At 35.1% G+C, this 22,020-nt stretch overlaps 1 protein-coding gene across 1 annotated transcript in view; it reads right to left on the reverse strand.

Annotated features, from left to right (window-relative positions):
* Nucleotides 1-4,157: 4,157 nt before the first annotated feature.
* The window catches only part of LOC106666364 (carbohydrate sulfotransferase 4-like), a 38,018-nt gene continuing 20,155 nt past the window's right edge, over nt 4,158-22,020 (reverse strand). Inside the window, exons 2-8 of the mRNA XM_014393524.2 lie at nt 6,231-6,336; nt 6,007-6,172; nt 5,802-5,944; nt 5,501-5,736; nt 5,248-5,446; nt 5,012-5,191; nt 4,158-4,947 (exon numbers count right to left, since the gene is read on the reverse strand). Of these exons, the coding sequence (XP_014249010.1) occupies nt 4,617-4,947; nt 5,012-5,191; nt 5,248-5,446; nt 5,501-5,736; nt 5,802-5,944; nt 6,007-6,172; nt 6,231-6,235 (1,260 nt within the window). The 5' untranslated portion in view covers nt 6,236-6,336 and the 3' untranslated portion in view covers nt 4,158-4,616. The remainder of the gene's footprint in view (nt 4,948-5,011; nt 5,192-5,247; nt 5,447-5,500; nt 5,737-5,801; nt 5,945-6,006; nt 6,173-6,230; nt 6,337-22,020) is intronic.

Genomic DNA, 22,020 nt, shown 5'->3' on the forward strand with positions numbered 1-22,020 from the left:
AAAGGGACATTTAGGTCAGTATGGATGGTGTGATTGGATATATAGAAAGGGGCTTGTACTATTGTTCTGAGGATTTTAGATTGAAGGGATTGGATTCGATTAAGGTTGGAACGCTTAGCAGTACCATAAAGTTCAAGTCCGTATGTCCAAATGGGGGCCAGGAGGGCAATGTAGTTTTCTCTTGTTTGTTAGTGAGAGTTTTGATCGTCTGTCGAGTAGTCGTTTAAGCATGAAAAATTGTATATTACAGTCTGTGCGCTTAAGTCGCGTATGGGGGGTTCCACGTCAGTCGTTTGTCCAGGTAGAGTCCGAGGTATCGTACATGGTTCGCAATTGGGATGGGAACGTTTTCTTGTTTAGAGTAAATATTGTGTTCGTTGATTTAGTTTCGTTGATCTTGATTCTCCACCGACGTGGCCAGCATTCTAGGGTGTTTAGTTGATTTTGAAGATTATGGGAAGCAGTGAGGGATCTTTATCAGGAGAAAGGATTGCGATATCATCGGCAAAGGTGAAGGTGATAGTGTTAGGTTAGGTTGCCTAGGAAGGTCAGAGGTATAAATTGAATAAAGGAAAGGAGCGAGCATGCTGCCTTGTGGGACACCTGCAAGAATAGGATGGATAGGAGACAATGAATTTTTGTGGGATACTTGGAAGTAACGATTGTAAGGTAATAGGTTGCTGGTAGGATGTTCTTGAGCTTCCACAGCAGCCCAGAGTGCCATACTCGGTCATAGGCTTGGTGTATATCCAAGAACACACCCGGGCAATACTATTTTAGTTCAAGGGATGTGGAAATAACATCGATTATGCGATGTGCTTGTTGTACAGTTGAGTGGCAACTCCAAAAGCCGAATTGGTGATGGGGAATTGTGTTTGTAGGAATTTCCTTGGTCAAGCGGTTCAATAGGAGCTTTTCCAGTATTTTGCCAATAATGGGCAAAAGACTGATGGGTCGGTAGGAGCTAGGAAGGTGATTTGGTTTCTTAGGTTTTGGGAGCATCCTGATGGAAGAAAATTTCCAACAGGTGGGGAATTGGGTTGTACGTAGGACAGCGTTGAATAGGTAGTTTGTAAAGATAATGGCTTTTTTAGGTAGTTGGGCTAGGATGATGGGATAGGAAAATGGGAGTGATTAGGTCGTAACCTGGACATTTCTTTTTGTAAAGGTTTAGGATGGCCTGCTTGACTTCTTTAGGGGAGAAAGGTTTTGGAGGGAGGGAGAGAGGTAATGGTTCATCAAGTTCGTTAAGGGTTTTTTTTCAGAATGCTGTTGTTTTCGGTCAATAAGTCGGTCGTCACAGGCCAGTACAATTTTTTTTCATTATGACGCTGTAGCATTGTCCCTTTATGCCGATTTTTAATATTTTTACAATGCATTAAAGAATATCACCCAGGAAGAATTATACTCCTTGATTCTTAAAGCATGAATGCGAGAGGAAATTCTGAGAGCGTGGCCAACTGCCTTAATTTGCCCCATCTATAAAAAGAAAAACTGATGAAAATGTACAAATTATTCTCATATAAAATACTGTCAGTATTAATAAGAGGGGTGTTTGTCTTTCTATACCGACTTCCTTCCCCACCCCTTCAAAATCTAATGTATATAAACATAAAACAGCAATATTTCACTGGCACTCTCAACACGACACGCAAGAATGGCACGATTATGCAGAAAACAAACACTGAGTGAGTAGAAATACTTTGATTGAATATAAAAAAATATTTATTTGCGTTGTATAAATTCACTTTTTTCCACATCGTTGTTAAATTTAAACAATGTTTGTAAATCCCAGGCTCTGAAGATGATCTCAATAAAAATTGAAACGTTGGCACGATAAAGAAAATGTTTTTCTGAAACCTACATCTCACAGACTGCATCTCACGATTTCTGAATAATCATTAATAAGAGGGTTGCATCGGTGGCACTTACAATGTGTATTACACAAAAGATCAGAGATAGATATTTTTACTATGAAGATGGTTCTAGAAAAATGTTATGAAAATGACAAGGGACATCACCACGATTGATTACAAATGTTCTAGCTAGGGCTTAATAAGGGCCTAAAGCTGATTGCAATCCCTGGAAAGGTATTAAAATGACTAAATTATACATTAGCCAAAATAATTGTCTCTTAGGAGTTTCTAATAAACATTGGCTTAATTGGTGGTGCAATTTCACAAAAATAAATTAATGAAGACAAAACTAAGTACAGAAATGTAAGGTGAATGAAACCCGTACAAAGGTGTAAATCAATTTAAGTATCTTATCTTGAACTCCTGATCCCAAAACAATGAGGTATACACAATATAAACAGTAGGTTAGCAGCAGAAAATAATTGCTTGGGAGCATTAAAGAAGACATTCCAAAATTAATTTCTGTCCAGAACATCCAAACCATTTACCAGTAGTCCCATACGAATCAAAAATATGGACGCTCAATAGCAGAAAAAAAAAAGAGTGAACTGCTGGAAAAAATAAAGATGTTTGAGGTATTTTTTTGGCCTGGGGTGAAAAAAGGGCATTTACAGGTCTCATAAAAATACAGAATTGAAGGATTTGCACAAGAATGAAGATTTATTAACTATAAAAAATGGATAACAATGGAAGCTGACAGAGCTCGTCGTATAGTGTGGATAGAGCATCCTGGTGGTAAGAGCATATGCAGCCGTTAAACACACCAGTGGAGTAGAAAAGCAGCAGATTGGAAGGAATGGAAGAAAATGTAGTTATAGGCCAAGGTGGTATAAGGGCTGTAATAAGTAAAGAATATCAAGGACCAAGAATGGTACGCTGTGACTTTTGGCAGAGAACCATCCCTTATGGAGTTGTCTTTGGACTAACATTTCACATATAGAGTATCGTACTCATATGGTTTTACGAGGGTTCGCAACAGCAGAGGTCATATCAACCCTCAGGGTGCCAATGTTTTTGAAAAAAAGTCCATGTCGGGTTCAAATGAAGGGCCGCTGGATTCGAACCCAGGACCTTTACCTTGCAGTGATGAGCACCATGTCAACGACTAAACCTTGCGGCCACCGATGCCCCCTCTCTTGTAAGTTTACATACATTGTCAGTTATTCTCGGTTTAGTTAAAATATCTTATCTCTTGTAAGTTTACATAAGATATTTTAACTAAACCCAGAATGACTGACAATGAGCTGAAAAAAAAATGGCTCAAAGAAAAGGGAAAAAATTCATTATCCGAAAAACATTGAAACAATTACAGTTTTAATTGTACAAGACATACTTTTATGTTACATTGCTTTTTTTATGTTTTTAAAATAAAATTTTGCTTAAAACTAACAAAAAATTTACATTGCAAAAAAAGTCAAGTTTAATTGTGTTGACAATATTTTTTTGCATTTTAATTTATTTTTATTTTATTTTAAATCAACCAAAACAACATAAAAGTCTAACAATTTATCACAGTTGAATAAAAGGCTTTGATTCTAATTCGATCTTACATATTCTATAATTGACCAAGGAATTATTTTTTATGAGAACATTTTTAAGCATTCAATTTGAAAAGGCACTAAAGATATGTGTTTTTATTTTATTAAGGCCCTTATGTGTGCTATACGCTGGTGTGAATTTCCTTTTTAAGTACAAAACAGTGGAAATGTTCATCGTGATTAAAGTGATTGATTCAGAAAAAAAGCAATAATTTTGTGTGTTCTTTTAACTCGCTTCTATAAAATTTAACCCTTTTGTACTATTATGCCTTTTATAATTTTTATTATGACCTGGTAACATGTTAGTATCTTAAACATTTACATAAACAAAAACAACATGCAATAAATTTATATAAGTGTCAATATGATTGTATAAAAAACAACTTAGCTCTAGGTATTAACTTTTATTAACGTGAATCTTCAGTCTAATTACTTTATAGTACCTTGCTCTCATCAAATTGAGACGATATGAGAAATTGTCTTATTAAACGCATTTTAACACTGCGACAATTATTTTAAAGACGAATTTATGAGCAAATAATTTTTTCAATGTTTATTGCTGTAGGTCCTACGGCTAAAAATCGTAGTAGCGTTGCAAACTTATTGTCATTACGCTTTATGAATCTGCCCTGGCTGTAATACTTGTTGACAGGCACAAATTTTTCCTTTCTGTAGGGTATAGTTAAAAAAATGGCATCTTTTCTTGATATTTATGGCAAATTTAATGATCACAGTATTTTAAAATATGAATAAAGGCCAAATATTCTTGGATGTCGAGCTTTGGATTTTTCACTGCATCAAATCAATTTTGTCTAATCTCAAAAGTTTTGTTCTTTTTATTTTGTCTAATACAATCATTATACTCGTTTTAATAATATACTAAAAAAGCTTAAGACTGCAGATGGTTCTAAAAATACATTGTAAACCAACTATCTTTACTGTTTATTTTTTTCTGTCAGCCAAATAAGTATGTTCTCAACGAGCAAATGTATAAAGTCAAATCTCTGGTCAACAGTAGATCAACGACGATCTAAAAGAAAATTTCTCCTGCTTGGAATATTTCAATATTGTTGCATTTTGATCCCTCCATTGATTTAAATCCTACTCATAATATCACAAGGGGACAAAACAATTATAAGAATTTAGTCTCCCATCTTGAATCTCAAGGAATAAATTTCAAATCGAAATTCGGCAGGATCGGATTGAATTTCCTCTGGTGTGAAATATTATTCGCCTTGACATATCCCCATATGGACATGGCCGTCTTGCAGCTTTTCTGTATTTTCAGGACTTCCTTATGGTCGAGATCGGTCCTCCAGTGGAAAGGAGCGTAGGACGAGTTCCTGTAAGTGCTTGATACTCCCCCGGCATTGATTTTTGTATGCGTGTCGAGGTACTTTTTCACATGATGGGTGAACTCTAGCCCGAAGAACTTGAAAAGCTGTTCTGTCCCTTTATAAGGGTTGATGGAAAAGTCTTCATATCGCAAAACCCTGGAAAATTTACTCTCTTTAATATAAAATAAAATTAATCACTTCAATTGAAACGAATCCTTACCGAAATGTATTAGGGTATTTCTTTTTGAACCTAACAGCGGCTGAATAGTCTGACACCATGTCGGCGCAGACCAGAGCCGGATCAGAACAATCAGGAAAGCCTGGGCACCAATCCCTATGTTTTCTTGACTGCATAGTTCCTCGAGGATCCCTTACTACTAAAAGCACCCGTATGCCAAGGCTAAAATGTGAAAAATAAAAATAAACAAATAAAATTGCTTATAAATCAAATCATACTTTGGATCTTGAAGCAGTTCCTCAATTAGGTTCAGCCTTAGCCTGACTAGTTTCATTGACTGGAACGGAAACAGTGAGCAGTATTTGTTGAGGAACGGAGCGTGAAAACATATGTGGGGGTATGTTGCACATTTGTTCCACAACCTGACATTATGTGAGAAAAGGTACACATGATCCACTCCAAACTCCAAATACGAGTCTAAAACAGAAAACGTTTTAATTTCACGCCATTCATAAATACAAACAAACTTACTCATTCCTGTATAATTGCAGTTTAAAAGTTTGCGGATGTAAGTGAGCGATTTGGTGGATAACGGAGGTCCCCTGACCTGGACGATCCCATGGTCAAGAAGAGGCTCATAATGGTAAAAGTTACCGGGTACGCTGTTCAGAATATCACCTAGAAATGTGGAGCCAGACCTCCATGTCGCTATGATGATGCTTCTAACAGGCTTGCCTCCTTTCTCTGGGACCAAATTGTCAAGAGGTCTAGACAAACGAAAAATTTCATTGCAAAATATACTCACACAATAAAAACTGCAGTATATACTAACTTTGCACTGATGTTATATTTCCTATTAGGAAATTTATAATCTTTCAGTTCCTTTTCTATTTCCGCTCTCTGTTCTTCCAAGACTTGCTCAATGTCAGCTGAGACATTGGTACGATCAGTGACTTCGCTGATTGGCGAGAGACTCTGAAAAGTCAAATATACTTATATTTAATTCGTTGATCAATACAAAGAATTTGTTTATTTACCTGAATGGTTCTTCTTATCGGGGCGAACGAAGATGTGGGCAATGTGGTTACGAAACTCTGGCTGTATATGAACGATATAAGGCACAATGTGACTATTACTCCGACGAGGGACGCTGTCAGTTTTTTATTCTTCCCAGCAGAGCTGTTTTCCCGCAGCTGTATATATCTGAAATCAGTTTCATTTTTATGTCAGATCAACAAAAATCAGTTCGACTGTCCCTTACCTCATATTTTTGAGATTGGTGGCAAATCAAACTTTTCCTCCATCAGGCAAAACGGACGGAGTTATGGACGGCAAATGACACTTTGGCCTAATCAAGTCTTTCTTCCCTAGAAAAAAATAACATAAATTTATTATTTCATTTGTATGAGCAGATCCTTCATGAATATGCATTTTAAATATATTTGGCACAAGTCTATGTGTCAATATGTCTTTATTTTTCTATATATCTATCTACTTTTAACTTCAGTTCCTTTTTTGTAAAAGTCTGGTTTTTTTTTGTTTTTTTTTATCCTCATAATATGTAGGCGCAGAACTTCTTAGTGCAAGTAGATTAGCAAATATAGATAATATTAAAATGTTTCAGCTGTTATTTTAAAGCCATCAAATTTAATAGACGATTTTCACCATTACTGTTGTTTATATTTTTTTATGAACACTGGATCAAGGTATGGCTTTGAAGAAGAAAGCAAATTTAGTTTCTACAGCCAAGCTTTCGACCTATTTTAAGGTCGTCATCAGGACAAAAACCTTAAATATGTCTACAGATTGAATTATTTAAATTTATTCAGACGATCTCAAATTTCCTTGACTATAAACAGTTTGTTACAGTCCTTGGAAATGAGTCGGTCTTCAAGGAAATTTGAGATCATCTGTAAAAACTTAAATATGTCAATCTGTAGAGGGTTGTTTTGCCCTGATGATGACCTTAAAATAGGTTGAAAGCTTGCCAGTAGCAACTATATTTGCTTTCTTCTTCAAGACCATACCTTCATCCAGTGTTCGTAAGTGAAAAAGTGGTCAATACTTTTAATACTAAAAACAGAATTTTTTTTTTTACATTTTGATTTGTCTTTCAGTGTGTTTAGCCATTTTTGTCTTTTCACTTAGGTCTATGCAATTTTCAGTTGCAGTTCTATGATTTAGTGCCCACCGAATTATCCAGTTATATATACATATATACAACCAGTTGTAAGATGGGCTTTGACAAGTTAGCTGTGTTTTGTGGCAAAAAAGCTAACTTTTTATTGAATAGGAAAAAGAAAAACCACAACTTCAACTAGTTTGTAAAATCGTAGGTATGAGTTATAACTGCTCAAAGCGAAACAGACGATCCAAGAGGGCTTCTGTCCCTTGGAGGATGGTTTCGACAAAGGGAGTAAACTAAAAACATCCAAGCTACTCCTGTGATGAGGGTTAGGTGGGGCTGACAAGCCTAAATTACAGACGTTTTATGAAAACCTTAAGAGTTTGCAGCCTCAAAGAGAAAAAAAAATCGACTAAGAAATTGATATAACCAATTTTTGTTAGATCAGTACTTTTTCAAAAGTGAAGACATGCTGAATTATATCGCCATTTTGTTAAGAGAAATCACTGTTGGTTTCTGCAAAAACATAGTTGCCTCTCTGAATCCGTTAATGTTTTTGTGTTTTTTTAATTATATCGACGTAATTAAAAGAAGTTACGCCGTTTTACATAGTCGTTTTTATGATTGTTGTTTGGTGGAGGCGTCAAGGGCGACGGATAAATTCCAGCGGTAAAAGGAGAGATAAAGGTCCCCCGTGCTTAATATCTATGTTGAACGTTTACTGGAAATCTGGGCCATTACGGGAGAACGACCGAATTGCGTGTCTGAAATCTGCTCGGAGCCGTCTCGTGGCTCATTCTTTTATTTTATAACGTGATCGGATTACTGTCCACCTCTCCACAACGGACGATAAAGAATGTATGATAAAAAGATGGATGGTGCAAATATTAAATGTTATATTTTGGAAATATATTTTTTGTGGTAAAAATTAACCATGAAAAACACACTACATGCGCACAAAAAAATTCAATACAACACGCACAGACTTTAATGTTTATGACTGTACATATCAACACTTTGTTCAAATGATTAGCAATATTTAAAAACAACGTCACAGACTTAGAAGTAAAAATCCTCTATGACGGTGAAATTTCGTAAATTTAGCACTTCTGGAACACAAACTGGAAGGATTCAGGCAGGATTCATTTCAGAAACTTCATTTGAAGGGTGCAAAATTTAATTTGCCAAATAAAATTATCACAGATTTATGAAGACTGTTTCTTCCCTAGTTTTTTCCCAATTTGCTTTTTCATTACCCATACTTCGCTTCCTGACACCCAAGATAAAGTTGTTCTGTGTCCCCCATGTTTTGAAGATTTTGGATACCTTCACTGACCATTTTTGAGATGATAGTAACGGAGTCTAAGTATATATATGTATATAGGCGGGCGATCAAGACCCGAGGGGTTAAATGCCTGGGTAGACTCGTACCCCAAAAACTGAGTATGCTGAGTAGGAAATGTAGGGCATCGAACTGACGTGAGTCAAGTAAGCGACGAGTGCGAACTGTTCTGAGGACCCTGTTGATTGTGGCATCTGATGGCTGCATGCTCCCGTGAATGAGAATTTGTCGACGAGTCTGGTTTAAATTATTGTCGAATTAGTGCATCTGGTGAAAACTTTAGTAAGCCACAGAAGTTACTACACTATGTCAGAGAGCCAATAATTGACTTTGAATATGCCCAAAACATGGTACTGAATTGCCTGACTAAATGTAAAACAGAGCCTACTGGATGGCATAGAGGAAAACTTCAATAAGTAAGAAAAAGGGTTCATAGGAAAGGAACCATTTTCCTAGAACGTTCCAAACTATCAAAGAACACCTTAGAAGATAGTGAGGAAGCAACGCTAATCAGTAGAAACAGACAAACCTCTAAGGAAAGAAATCAAAGGAAGGACTGACTCGATGGTCAGCCAACACGATGAAGATTCTGAAAACAAACTGATGAACCCCAAACATACTTACTGTCAGATTCTGTTAATACTTTTTCCACAGGGGGAAGTGTTTTGGGACCTGTATGATAAATTAAGACCCATGTGTGTTATAACTCTGGTGACCACCTGAATTAACAAATTATCCTCTAAGTGTTACCGTGCCTCAACAATGATTTCGTCTTCTAGCTTGCAGCAGCTCTGAAAATAACCTCATCCTTGTATTCCAGACTCGTCGACGAGGTATCAACTCTAATGGAGCAAACCGTCACCACTAACTACAACAAGGGTACTCGCATTGTCAACAGACGACGTGGCTGCCTGTAGCACGAGTCCTTTCGCTCGCTCCCCAGTGTACCGACTCCCTCTGCATCATACGTGATAATGCTCCTGAGAATTTTTAGTGACTGCTAGGAAAGCGCTGCACAAAATAAGCCATTCTTCATCATTAGCCTGCTGCTTGGCTCAATCATTGGGGGAGCTATGTGAAGTGAACAAGTTATCCACTAGGTGTTACCAATACTTGAACAATGGTCTCATTTTTCAGACGATGAGGACGGTTAAACTTTCAATAATTAAGCAAGCCGTTATCTCTAGCTACAACAAGGGTACTCGCAGCATCATCTCTCGCACTCTCAACAGCCGACGAGTTACCTGCTACTGTCCTTCGCTCGCAACCCAGTCTACCGACTCCCTCTGCATCATCAGCCGGCTCATTAACATCAGTCCACGGGCTTCGACCATCGGCTCCACCCATAAAACCGGCCCTTCTCACGAAAATCCCCAGACTTATATGATTTATAAATAAGTAGTTACAAAATCTAATCTCATATAGCCTAACGATCTTAAGGCATTTCAACTTGATGACAACCAACACCCAAAGGTTTTTCCATTTCATACAAGGACCTCTAGTAAAGCATTCCTTTTTTTGTGTCAAACCCACAATTAACCTTGAAAGCTTCAAATGTCTTTCGACGTTCTTGAAGCAGTTTCTCCGTTTTGCATCCTGCATTATCCCATAGTGTTTTTGTTCTTATTCCAAGACTAGAGTAGATTGTAATTATTGAGCCCTCATTTGCCTTTAAATTGTTGAGCCTGAAGGCTTGCATTAATTATTCATCACCCGTGCGTCCGATTCGAATTTTGTCATCCTCGATTTCTATAGTCAACAATCTTGTCCAGTCAATTTTTTTTTGTTCACTTTCAGTTAGAAATTAGAAAGGTTCTTTTCTCTCGAGCTAATAAAAGTCGTCCTGACCACTTACAATCGGAGGACGGTGTGCTCAAAACGTCAACAACAACCATCTAATCTTATTTACTCTGTTGATCTTTTGCATACATGTTATACAATCAATCTTGAACAATTTCAGTAAAGGTGGAAAATAACTCGCGAAAAAGAGGTTTAAAATAATTAAACGTTAATTAGCCAAAGCGGATTTTTATGCGAGTTATAAAACAAGCGTGAGAAACAGTGTGCAGTGGGAAATTCCACTTTCTCGATTTACCAATAAGATTTTCCTTTTTATATTTAATTACCATTTTTCCATGTTGGTCATTTACCATACGGGCAAAACGTATACAAATCTCGCATACAATTTCATACATATTTCATCTTACATCACTGTGTAAATATTTATAAATTAATTAAAACTGAATACTAATGTTTTGTTTGTTTTTATTCGAACAATAAAAGCCAATGTCATTTTACAGTAATGCCGGAACTTGGCTGGACCGTACGGCCTTCACGTCCCGAAGGCAAATTCAAGAATAGCGGGCATCCGTGTTTTTATTTGAAAAAAAAAATTAATTATAATTTCATTTCAATTATTATATACAGGGGGGAAATAGCGAAGGACATGAATTAATAATACGATTGTTGATGTGTAATAAAAGAAGGAATAACAGAAAAAATGCGCTTTTCAGCTTTTCATAAAGAACTCTTAAAATAGCATTAAAATTTGTTTATAATTTTTATTATGTAACAAGAATTTTTTTAAAGACTTATTGTCAATTTTATTTATATGTTGGTTTTTTTTTAAAATTTTTGATCCATTTTTCCATTCAATTTTTGGCGTTCCGGGAATTTACACACATCATCAGAAACTGTTGTAAGATGTCCTTTTCCATTTTTTAATTCTTGATTATCCTGGGTTATATATTGTAGTTTTTTCCAGGTTAAACCCTTGGATTTAAGGTTCATATATTATAACTTTTATTAAGTAACAGATGTAATAAAAAATATGATTTTGGATCAATGGGGTGAGTGTGTGATGTCTGGAGAGTAAAAGGAAGTTATTGGGTTGTCCGGAAAATAATGCAGGATTTTGGTATTAAACAAAAAAAAAGAAACTAGTTACTTTAAAGCAATGTTCTTTAATCAAAATAATTTCCCATACNGACCGCGGCGTGAGAGTCTCTCATGCTAACCACTCGGCTACCGCGGTAAAAACCATACTGTACCAAACTGTAAAACCAGGCTTTCCGAGCAAAATCAACAAGACCCCGGCAATCGGAGCCGTTATGTGAATATGGTGTCAATGCCAACATGGTGGACGAAGTTTTTTAAGTACCACAAATTTTTCCACCCCATCATCGAGATACGAGACCTTTCGTTGACCCCATCCAAAAACTGGAACTCCAAAGTTTTTAACATAAAAGCTGAATCTTTGGGAAAAGTCCCTTTTTCTAAATTTCACTTTAAGATTAGACTCTTTTCCTTTGTGTAATGGTCCTTTTCCAATCATCAAATTGCATAAATGTACTAAACTTAAAACGGTACTTTTTTAAATGTGACATGACTACCATGTTGTGCAAATCTATTCGTAAAAGGTTTAATTGAATATTTAATAAAAAATTAACATATTTTCAAAACCCCCAGGGGTAACATTTAAAAAAAGAAAAACAATGAATAAAAAAAGGAGAGGCTAAATTGCACCTTGCGTTGACCTCTTGGCAATGACACATCAACGTTCCCCGTCAGATTTATAATCAATAACTTTGCTGTGCACTGATAGAAAAGGTTGAAAAGTCAAACTGAATTTGCTCGAATGTAAATCAAATTTATCGTTAGATCTTTGAATAAACAGCTTTTCGATCAAACTTCAGGGTAATGCCATCCATTTAGGGCATCGTGATCATAGCATGTTATTGGCTTTGCAATCCGCATGCGAAAGGGTAGAAGAAACCGCAATGCACTTCTTAGCAATTTTCTATACCCGGAGGCACGGAAAGTAGTAAACTATATATTGAAGACTGTTTTTTATTTAATCAATGTTTTTCAATTTTAAATTCAAACAACTTTCTGCCAAAACAATTGTTTGCCCAAAATATAATTACAGGTTTCGCAGTGCAAAATACATGTTGGAATGTTAAACTCAGACGGACAGATCAAAACGGGATTTCTTTTTGGGCTAGTTGCGCAACGGAGCTGTAATGGCCAATTTTCGAACAGGTTTTGAATAAGGGAAAGTGAAAGACAGCAATTAAATACGGATTCGGTAACACATGATTTTAAATTCACTCTTGTAATTTCTTCTCCAAGGGTGCAGAAGCGTCAAAGGGAGGAGTAGTTTAAACGATTTGGCATTGTGTTACGAAGTATACTAAAGTATGTAAACGTTTATGTAGAAATAATGTACAGTCGTCCTTGCGATCGCATGAAAACAGCATATGGCCAGGTAAAAATCATCAAAGAAGTAAAAAATGTGGAGCAGTAAAAGTATAACTGTCTGTAGAAATTGTAGAATCTTTTTTAACATCCTCCCAAAAAATAAGACTGCAGAGTAAAAATCATCAATGTCAGCAAAAAATGTGGATCAGTAAAAGTATTACTGTCTGTAGAAATTGTAGAATCTTTTTTAACATCCTCCCAAAAAATAAGACTGCAGGGTAAAAATCATCAAAGTCAGCAAAAAATGAGGAGCAGTAAAAGTATTACTGTCTGTAGAAATTGTAGAATCTTTTTTAACATCCTCCCAAAAAATAAGACTGCAAGGTAAAAATCATCAAAGTCAGCAAAAAATGTGTAAAACTGTGAAGAAGTGCCTGTGGACTTAATCAATAAAGTTTTTATATTTCTGTACAGATAATACATAGATAAATTCTTCTTACATTCCCTCAAAAAAGGAATAGTGCCATATAAAAATCACCAAAGACAGCAAAAAATATGGTGCAGTAAAAGTATGACTGTCTATAGAAATGACAGAATCTTTTTTAAGATCCTCCTAGAAAGTAATACTGCGTTTTAAAGGATAAAAGTATCTATATACATAATAAACAAATTCTTCTTAAGATCCACCAAAAACACAATGCAGCTGCAAAATCTCCAAAGAAAGAAAAAATTAGAAATAGTTAAAGTAGAAAAAGGTTTTTGTTGAAACAATAGCCTTTTTTAAATATCCCTTGACAAAGCAACATTGCAGATCAAAATCATAAGAATCAGAAAAAGTTAAAATGGTAAAAGTATGAAGAAGTGCCTGTAAAAATAACAGAACAATTGTTTTTAAGATGTCTGTGAGGGGGGTTTTAAAATCAGAAAAAATAGGAATGATAAACATATATAGACTTTACAAATAATGTATAACTTTTATCGATCCCTCGCAAAAGCAATACGCCCAGGTGAAAATCATCAAAGAAAGAAAAAAATTAGGAAAAGTGTGAAGCAGAGTTTATTGAAAAAATAAACAAATTCTCCTTACGATCCCACAAATAAGCAATGCAGCTAAACAAAAATAATTAAAGCAAGAAAAAATAAAAAAATTCTAAAAGTTTGAAAAAGTATTTGTAAAATAAAAATACGAATCCTTACGAATCCTCAACAAGGAATGCAGCTATGGGAAAATCTTCATTAGATATAAAAAGTCAGAAATGGTAAAAGTATGCACATGTTTCTGTAGAAATAATTGGCAATGCACATCTATTGGATTAAGCAATTGTCGTGTAACAACACGAAAGTTAAAAAATATGAATTTGTTTCTGTAGAAATAATAATCAAATTTTTCTTTCGATCCCTCGATAAAATAATACAGTTAAACAAAAAACATCAAAGACAGAAAATATTAGAAATAATAATAGTATGTATAAATAATTGACAAGTTTACTATCCCTTGTAAAAAGCAATACGGTTGTTTTCATTATGAAAGATAGGAAATATTTGAACGGTAAAATAGTGACGATGTTTCTGTTGAACATACACACATAACATAAACACATTTTTCTTACGACCCCTCGATAAAACAGTTGATCCAATCGAACATCATAAAAGAAAAAAAATCCAATTTAAATGGTAAATGTATGAAAAGTTGAAATAATAGACTTGTTTTTACGATTCATCCAAAAAACGAAACAGCCAAGTAAATAAAAAAAATTCAAATGGTAAAAGTATTTTACAGAAGAATAGTAAAAAAATCATTAAAAACAAGTGGTATATAATAAATCAATGGCGCAATAAAATATATGAAAAGTAGAAAAAAAACTTTTTTTACGATTCATCCAAAAAACGAAACAGCCAAGTAAATAAAAAAAATTCAAATGGTAAAAATATTTTATAGAAGAAGAGTAAAAATCATCAAAAACAAGTGGTATATAATAAATCAATGGTACAATAAAATATACGAAAAGTAGAAATAATAGACTTGTTTTTACGATCCATCCAAAAAACGATACAGCCAAGTAAATAAAAAAAAATCAAATGGTAAAAGTATTTTATAGAAGAATAGTAAAAAATCATCAAAAACAAGTGGTATATAATAAATCAATGGTGCAATAAAATATATGAAAAGTAGAAATAGTAGACTTGTTTTTACGATTCATCCAAAAACGATACAGCCAAGTAAATAAAAAAAATCAAATGGTAAAAGTATTTTATAGAAGAATGGTAAAAAAATCATCAAAGACAAGTCGTATAATAAATCTATACTGCAATAAAATAAATTGATCAATTAATTACGATTAAGTCCGAAGTAAACATGGAGACACATTATTAAAAAATATAGTATTTAGGGAATGCCATGCATTAATAAACTTTAACCTTTGATATGTTCCGTTCTGTTTGTTCTAGAAGCTTTGACATTAGAAAAGGTAAAATATAAAACATTTAATGACAAAAAACTGCAATAATACTGAAACACTGGATTTTCGAATCTATTGAAAATCAGTTAATCTTCCTTTTGAAAGATGAACAAAACGAAGGAAAAAGGATACATAAAACACACGCAAATGTTGCAACACTGATACGCATATATAATTAATACATACACATATAAATCAATGCATAGATATGTACAAACATTCATGACGTATTCGGTTCTGACGTTTTGCTGTTAACTTATTGTTCCAGACTATTTTGAAATTAAAATGAAAAGCAGTCTGTTTATAACAACGAGATTTCTGAATAGAAATCATCAACTTTTGCCAGAAATTTAAAATTTAATATGGATAGTTTTATCGAGAAAACAATATTTTGAAAAGCAGATATGCACATTAATGCATACACTTGTAAGTGAATGATAGATATATACAAAACATTCATGCAGCATTCGTTTCTGGCATTTTGTTGTTACATTAGTGTTTTTAAAAAATTATTCTATTTCGAAATTCAATTTTTGCATTGCATCTTGTGAAAAGCAGTCTGTTTATAACTATTAGATTTCCGAAGAGAAATCTTCAATCTTTTGCCAGAAATTTAAAATTAAATGTGGGTTTGTCAAGAAAGCTTAATATGGACCCAGTAGTGCAGTAGTGCTGATTGTGAGTGGTGCTATAATAATGCCGTAATAATACCGTAATAATACAGGCTGATGTTTAATAATAGAACTGCAATACTAGAACTGGGGTACTCTTTGCAACAATTCTCTCTTTTATTTATAGAAAACGATAAGGTTTTATTTAAAAACATAACAATCTCCCGTTGGTCCGAATAAAGGCAAATTGTTTTGAACATTGGATCTAGTAATAGTAAAATAAGCGTAGAAACTTGAAACTAACTCACCTCTCACATAATTTCCCTATTAGCAATTCAGAAGAGATTACTCAGAAATTCATACAGGGTACAATGAAACGAGCCAGGTAGAAGATGAAACATAAGAGGAAGAAATGTGAAAATGAACCCGGTGTTGTTTTACCCCGGATGCAGACGGGATTGTGGGCTATGCAGATTACCGGCTTCCAGGTGTCCGTCGAATTTATGTAGGGTCGTTTAAACTGGGCTCACCTCGGAATCACCGGGGGGACGGCAATGCGGCGTTTTCGTGTCGGTGCGACTCGAGATCCAAAAGGGGGGCCGCGGGTCTTTAAAGCCGCAAGCTAAGCCGGGACGCGCGTAAAATCTAAACGCGAAGTGCGCGTTTTTTTTAAAACTATTACGATAAATCCGAAATGCCAAAACATGGGTATGAATACTGTCAAGACATTATCGCACTGCAATAAATCAATTATTACAAACAGCGACTATGAATCTCTGTCTGTTGACATGAATATAGAATGATGATTCCACGCCATCTCTGCTTTGACAAATAATAGCACATTAATACCACGACCATACAAAAAGCACAGACAAATTAAAAGCTATCCAGAGATATAATAGAAAGAACAGATTCTGCAAGAGTAAATCACTTTAAAAACAGATAGTAACCCACTTTTGATATCATTTTTGTAATATATCAATATGTGGTCTAACATTGATCCCAAATTTTCCCTTTTCATCGGGATTTCACCTTTGAGCAGTCGGGAAAAGTTTCATAAAATTATATTCACCAGGTAGTGGACATAATAATATAAAAAAAAGAAATGTGTGTTTGGTAAGCCTCCTACAATTTTACATATATTTGGGCCCCAACAGTGGGTTTATTTTAGCTAATTGTGTCCAAATTTTGCAACAACAACGCATCTAGCGAGGTATAACATATATTAAAAAAATAATATGCTCTGGAAATATGCTTCCGTGGGCCTCACACACGATTGTAAACGTTTGAAGATTCCAATGTTAGATTTTGAAATTAATTAAGGTTTTTAGTTGAGATGAAAAAAAGTTAATGGCACGAGCGGGATTCGAACCCTCGATCTTCGGCTAGATACGCCGATGTTCTACCACTTGAGTTTTATGAGTTTGAAAAATGGCAAAAAGGAGGGAAAACTCATAAGGTGGGGTTGAGATAGGAAGTTGATGTCGGAGTGGATCGAGGTCACGATAGCTCAAGTGGTAGAGCAGCGGCGTATCTTGCCGAAGATCGTGGGTTCGAATCCCGCTCGTGCCATTAACTTTTTTCATCTCAACTAAAAACCTTAATTAATTGTAATGTATTAATTGGTCAAGAGGACCACGAAATTATTGAATTAGTTAGATTTTAATTGAACCGATTTTAACCAAATGCTGCCTCTACATCAAGATCTCGTTTATAAACAAATAACCATACTTTTATAAAATTATATTTAGAATGTAGTGAGATACGTACGGAAATATGCTTTCTGTGAACCCTACACAAGGCTATACACGTAGAGGCCCAATATTGGGTTTTCGATGAAACTATTTTTACCAAATTTTGTCGTCCGTTCCGACCACATTTTTAACTAGATCAGCAGTGTCTCGAAAAAATATGCTTAGCACGTAGCGAGAAATGTAAAGGAATATGCTTTTTGTGAGCCTCACACAAGACTATATATATTTGTAAGCCCCAATATTGCGTTTTTATTGAACCAACTTTTATCAAATTTTGCCGGTATCAGAATTGCATTATTAAACAGGCTGCTAAGTTTCATGAAATTATGTTTAGCACGTACCGAGGTATTTAAGGAAATATGCTTTCTGTGGGCCTCACACAAAAATTAATTTTCTTTGTACCAATTTTGACCAAATTTTGCAAGACATCACGATCTCGTTTATAAACAAATGGCCGTACTTTCTTAAAATTATTTTCAGCAGTTATTAAATATAAAGAAATATTAAAGGAAATGTGCTTTTTGTATGGCCCACATAAGGCATATTCGTTTGGGGGGCATCAATATGGGATTTTCGTTGAACCAATTTTGACCAAATTTTGCCTATTCATCATGATTTCATTTTTAAACGGATCAGCATAGTCTCACAAAGTTATGTTTAGCAGATGTTGAAATATTAAAATAAATATGCGTTTTGTGGAAGGCACACAAGGCCAACTCGTTTGGGGGCCGAAAGGTGGACTTCTTTAACAAACTGAGACCATATTATGCCTTTGCATTAATACACCGATGGGCCTAGTAGCATAAAATTATGCTTAGAAAATACAGTGAAATTTCAGTAAATAAGTTTTTTGGTGAGTCCATACAAGATTATACAAGTTTTATATTTTACTTACGTTTACTTTTATACATGTCAAATGGGGGATTTCTTTTAACCAACTGCGGCCATGTTTTGACTATACATCGGGATCTTTTTATTCAACAAGTGGTTAAGGATGGACAATGTTTCATAAATTATTTTAAGCAGGTATCGAGATATCGAAAGAAATATATCGGTGGACCCACACAAGGATTACGAGTTTGGGGCCCCAATATTGAATTTCCATTAAACTAATTTGCCTAAATTTTGCTTGCACATCGATATAATTATTTAACAGATAAACATAGTTTCGAAAAATTATGTTTAGCAGGTATTAAACTTAACGAGATATTAAAGAAAATGCGCTTTTGGTGGGGACCCTCATAAGGCTATGCTCGTTTGGGAGCCCCAAGAGTGTATTATTTTAACTAAACGACCAAATTTTGCCTGAATTTCATGATTTCATTTTTAACCAGACGGGTTTCGTATCATAAAGCTATGTTTGTTAGGTAGTGAGATATTTAAGGTAATATGTTTTTGTTGGTCTCACAGAAGAAAATAGTAGGGCAGGATTTATTTCAGATTTTGACAAATTTTACATCATTCATCGATATCTAAGTGTAGAATAATCGTACCAAGTTTCATTCAATTCTAGTTAGTAAGATATTAAAATAAACAAATGTCAGAAGGGAACCCATTTTTTGGAGGCGTAACCCTTTTTTAAAAATAAACTACTGTTTTGGACTATTACAAAATGTAACTGAACAAAACTTCGGTAAAGAACAATTTAGGAAAAACAACAAGAACAAGGACGCAGAAGAAAAAGGACACTTTTTAAAAAGTCTTTTTTAAAAGATATTTTACACCTCCTTAAATATAAAATGGCTATAAAAAAAACGTTTTGAACAAATATAAAACAAAGCTTTAGACGAATATCGTTGATATTTATAGTTTTAACTATAGAAAAAAATCATAGTTTCGATAACCATAAAAATTTTCTGTTGTGATTTTCTTAAACTCGAGAAAGACTGTTGTTTTAATTTTAGCACATTTTTTTTGTACTAATTACAAACAAAAATATTAAGTTTTAAAAATAATAACTACAAATTGAATTTTAAAAAAATTTACATAGATCGGTTCGTTTAATCGAACCCCCAGGCGGTGAAAATACACAAATAATTTCGAAAACGTACAAATTTCAGTAATTTTATAAATTCAGGAAGAAAGTTCGTAAATGTCTGCTATTGGAAGGGTTAATTTTTGAACTGATTATTTGCAAATATTTCGTGACGGTGGATCGGAAAGTGAAAGAACACTCGAGGTCTAACCGTTTACGCGTTCCAATTCGAAATAAATAACCATCTCGGGCGATAACGGTACTCGACCAAGGAAAGTGAGTTTTCGAGAAGAAAAAAAACAAGGATGAGAAAGAAATAAAAGAGAACTTCAATAAAAACACGACCGAAGGAGAAGGTGATTATCTCCCCGTTAATCTAAATCCCTGTTAGATGTCGCGTGTTACCGTCGCCAAGGCATCGTGGCAAACATAGCAGAGATTAAGAATTCTGATTCGTTTTTTTTTTTTTTTTTTGCGTTATGAACTATGCATATGGCTAACATGGCTAATGTGACAACTCATATATGTGTGTTCAAATTTCGGGGGTTATTGTGAAAAAAGGGCCAGAGGCGACGGTGGGAATCGAACCCACGACCGCGGTGTGAGAGTCTCTCATGCTAACCACTCGGCTACCGCGGTCCCCAAATTCTGATTCGTTAAGATCATTAATAATATTTTTTTCTTGATAAAATATGATGTAGGAACCATTTAGATAGAAAGGTGGGAAAATCTTCCTTTGGGTTTAATAATAGATTAATTATTTACGGGTTGGGATGGACGTCAAGAGACTGGTCATTAGGACGAATGACAGAAGAAAATGTCTTTAGCGTTAAAAGCTTTAAAAACAAATCAACAGCTGCTCAGGCAATAGGTCGATACTGGGTCATTTGGTATTTTCGTGTTCATTGACCACCTGTAGTTTTTCTCTACCGCTGAGCTGTAAATCCTGCGGTTTAGAACCCGGCCACTTTCTACACTAGACCACTTCCATCCGTAAGTTTAATAAGACAATTTTGACTATATATCAGCCTGAATTTCTTTGCCGCAACGCCGTGACATTTCGTGTCACTCGAAGGGCGACAGACGGTTTAAACGGTTTTCATAATTTTCCCGATGGCCGACTTGAGACGGGCACTTTCTCGATCCGCATCCGAGCTCGCTGACCTGAATCGGGTCTTCTTCTGCCTTTTCTTTCCGACGCCTAGGAGCATATTTTTCCCGAAAAGATTACTTTATAAAAAAAAAACTTCAGTGAATAGGTCTAAAGAAAAGCCTTTTCCTGCTCCAATTCAAGTTGAATTGGAGTTGCTGTTAACACCTACTCTCCCTGGTTATCACTCCTCCGAACCAGCTAAATAGGGATGATGTCAGAATTAGGCTAAACCTTCTAGTTCTACGAAGTCCTAGGATGTTCAGGCTAAGAAGTAAACGCCCTTTTTGTTCCTTCTCACCTTCCCTCCCTATCTCTCTGTTTCTCTTCGCGTGTCTCTTTTTGATGGACCAGGATTTCATTTTTAATATGCCCTTTTTGGTGTGGCAAATGGTCAGGCCGCTACCGTCATACCGGTTCGGCTTTTGGCAAGAATCAGGGCATTGTCATTGACTCCCACAAAGAAATCCGTGCATTTTCAGACACATTTTGGCTTTACCTCGCAAGAGCTCAAAGCTTTAAATGCTGCCTGACAGTAAGAGAGTGTAGCCATCTAGGCTTTTTATATCTCAGGCGCAGTAATCGTATAATTTCCGATTAAAAGCGAACTTGCCTAGGTTTATAGTCAATTAAGTCTCTGGAATTATTCTTAGAATTCCGCCTCTTATGCTTTTTCTAGTTTTTAATCGGTCGGTGTACCAGAAAGGATTGGTCTTAAGTAGTTTTTCTTTGGCCTAGTTGTCCTTTCTCAGTTTTAGTTCTTCAATAGCTTTATCCATGTCAGATCATACGACAAGTTTACCTAGCTTCTACTTGAATGAGTAAAGATAGACGGTTGAATACACCCAAAACTGTAGATAACGTTGTCATGGCTCCAGTGGCACTCAGGTACTTATTCTTTAAGCACTAACCTGTACGTCAATATTGGCCTGATGATGCAGGTTTACAGCCATAGGGTTACAATCTCTCTTGCTATCTTTTACTCAAATCTATCTTTATCTCTTTCTCTCTACCTATATAGCACGGTAAAAGATTATCTAATAGGCAATATTTGTGTCAGTATAAGGCAAAATTTTAGAACGTTCTGTAAATAATTTATGTAAATAAGTTTACGTTATATTATCGCCTATGTAAGAATAAAATTTACCTTGAAAAGACTGAGTCACAAGAGTCCTAGATGGAATGTTTTGATTAACACAACAGGGGAAAACTGTTTTTTATACAAACCATATTAAAGTTGTGAAAAAGGGATAAAAAGTATCAAAAGCTTTTCCACTGAATATTCACATATCGATAACGCCTCGTTGATTTATGTATTCGTTTTATTAATAGTAGAAACGATTTTATTTCCCTCCCACGCACAATGGACATCGAAGGCCGTTATCAACGAGGCCGTTAAAGATCAGAATCACATCGATGCTTTATTTAAAGGATG

The sequence above is a fragment of the Cimex lectularius genome, unplaced genomic scaffold, assembly GCF_000648675.2.
Source record: "Cimex lectularius strain Harlan isolate CLEC.00 unplaced genomic scaffold, Clec_2.1 scaffold236, whole genome shotgun sequence".
Taxonomy (NCBI): Eukaryota; Metazoa; Arthropoda; class Insecta; order Hemiptera; family Cimicidae; genus Cimex; species Cimex lectularius.